The sequence below is a fragment of the Uranotaenia lowii genome, chromosome 1 (genome assembly GCF_029784155.1).
Source record: "Uranotaenia lowii strain MFRU-FL chromosome 1, ASM2978415v1, whole genome shotgun sequence".
Taxonomy (NCBI): Eukaryota; Metazoa; Arthropoda; class Insecta; order Diptera; family Culicidae; genus Uranotaenia; species Uranotaenia lowii.
In genome coordinates this window covers 197,838,971-197,841,557 of record NC_073691.1, presented here as the reverse complement: position 1 = coordinate 197,841,557, position 2,587 = coordinate 197,838,971, and the positions used below count along the sequence as shown (strand labels likewise).

The window sequence follows — 2,587 nt, the reverse complement described above, 5'->3', positions numbered from 1 at the left end:
GGTGTGGTGTGTGTTTATCAAAGTTAAGCGTATACTTTTCGAAAAATAATTAGTTTACAAAGAGCAATAAATTTGTTTATGTAATTTTACAGAACACTTAAAGAAATCAGAGTCCGAATTCAGATGCAGCTTTCAGATTTTGATTAGCCGCTTTTTTTTGTTGACCTTTGTGACTTTCAATGTTGATGTTTTCGGCAGTGTTATTTGTTAAATTTGAGCCGATTTGCTGACCATCAATTTGAGTGATAGAAGTCGAGATTAGATTTCGAGTCAGGATCACTATCTATGTTTTGGTTTAACTTAGTGCTGTCGAAGCATTTACTGTGTGATCCCAACAAATTTTAATCACTTTTCTTTTAAGTTTGGGGCTTCGTTTGCAAATACCGCGGGGTTTTTATTTTTGAAGCTACTAGCTACAATACAGAGCTTTCTGCACGTGACCCTCTCATTCTGATTATGAACTGGTTTTTTTTTCGTAAAAACATTGTCCGAATTTTTGAAGCTAAGCCCGAAAATACCAAAATTCGGCCTTCTTAATCTCAGAAACGACTTGACCAAATTCTACAAATTTCTGTATCTTTGAGTTATCGGAAGTGTTGTACACATTTATGTAGAATTAAGTTTATTTATAAAATTTATCACTTTTGAGTTATGCTTCTTAGGGAAGCGCACTCGCATCAATCCAAAAAAAAACGAGATATCTCGTAGCCTACAGATAGAGAATTCAGGTTCAGGAACCAAATTTTAAATTCATATTTAACATCCAGAATAAGCCAACAATTTAAGAATAAGTTTTCCGAAAAGAGATTCTGAATTCAGAACCAAACTCAAGTTCGTTAGTGAAAATCGTAATTATGATCCATTTGAATCATAATTTCAATTTTCGCTGTTAAGAATTCAAATTTGGAATCAGAATTGCAAGCAAAATACATCGATTCTGTGTTCCGATTCTTGTCTTCAAAAAGCTGCTTTTCGATTGGAGTTCGCAGGAAAAAAGAAACATAAATAGATGCATTAGTTTCCCCAAAGCTGTTACCTATTATGGTGGGATCACGTTTAAAAAAACAATATACTCTTCAAGCTCCTTAACGTAGAACATCGCGACGAGCACACTTCGAAGTGGGAAACAGGCGAGTATTCATTTTCACCTAGTACGCACATCAGATCACGTTTAACGGAGCCGGCATGATAACAACCTATAGATCTACATAGATGTTTTCTGATTAATAATTTTCGAACTAAGTATAGTTTTGATTTGCTTTAATTTATGCAAGGCAATACAAATATGACGTTAACGCAAGGGTGGAGGGGTAAAGTTCACATTGTTCATCACAGCTTTAGCTCATTCCCTAAACAGAAAACAATTATGCGACAAACATTGCCTACCTTTAGGGAAATAATTCCGACCCACGTTTTGAGAGGAAGCGGTTGATATGGAGACCTCATTCAGCACGGTAAGCTTCAAAATTGAGCAAGTGTCATGTTCGATTAATACTTGACAAACGTTACAATCGTTACCCTACGGTTGAATTCTTTGGCCCCCGCGAGATACAGTTAGATGACGACAGGTGTGTAGGCATATTGCAATAAATTATAATTACCAATTAGATATTCTAGTACACAACAATGCATCACGTGTGAGAAATCTGCAACCGGTTTTCGTCTATAGGCTGGTGGGCTTGGCGGCGCCTATCGATCGGCTATATAAATGGGCCCGGTTAAGCGTTTGCTCATTCCGAGCATCAGAATGACCGGTAAAACTTTGAGAGTAGCGCTTATGCAGCTGAGCGGTTTTCCAACTAAACGGGAGGCGATCGCTAATGTTCAGAACCAGGTACGAGTTGCCGTGAAGGATAAGGGCGCCCAGTTGGTGATCCTACCGGAGTGTTGGAACTCCACCTACAGTGCCGGTGAATTCAGGAAGAATGCGGAACAGATCCCCAATGGAGACACCAGTGCGGCTTTGAGTAAGATTGCGGCCGAGTTGGGGATCTATCTGATCGGTGGAACGTTCCCGGAGGAAGATGGTGGCCAGATCTATAACACTTGCACCGTTTGGGGCCCAAAGGGTGAGTTTCTGGGCAAGTACCGGAAGATGCATCTGTTCGAAATGGACATCCCGGGAAAGTGTACCTTCAGTGAACCAAGCACCCTGACTCCGGGAAATCAATTCCTTACCTTCATGGTTGGGGATCTGCGCATCGGAATCGGTATCTGCTACGATCAGCGTTTCGCAGAGTTTGCTGCTATCAATCGGCAGTTGGGGGTGGACTTCCTGGTGTTCCCATCGGCCTTTGACACCTACACTGGTCCGATGCACTTCGAGCTGATCGCCAGGGCTCGGGCACTGGACAACAGCATGTTTGTGGCACTTTGTTCCCCAGCCAGAGACACCACTCAGGATTACGTAGCCTATGGCTATTCGACGATTTGCGATCCCTGGGGAAGGGTGCTGTGTTGCGCTCAGGAGAAACCTACCATGTTGGTGCAGGATCTCGATTTGAATATGCTCAATGAGATTAAGACGCAGATTCCGGTACTGCGCCAGAAACGCTTGGATATGTACGAGTTGAATGTGAAGAAATAA

General features: G+C 41.6%; 1 protein-coding gene across 1 annotated transcript; it reads left to right on the top strand.

Moving 5' to 3' along the window:
• The first annotated feature begins 1,747 nt into the window (after positions 1-1,747).
• Positions 1,748-2,587, top strand: LOC129738277 (omega-amidase NIT2-like). The gene has a single exon (XM_055729461.1). The coding sequence runs from the start codon at positions 1,748-1,750 to the stop codon at positions 2,585-2,587; it is 840 nt and encodes a 279-aa protein (XP_055585436.1).

What these genes read in the sequence shown, in the direction of transcription:
- LOC129738277 (XM_055729461.1), top strand. Translation starts at nt 1,748, where the DNA reads ATGACCGGTAAAACTTTGAGAGTAGCGCTTATGCAGCTGAGCGGTTTT.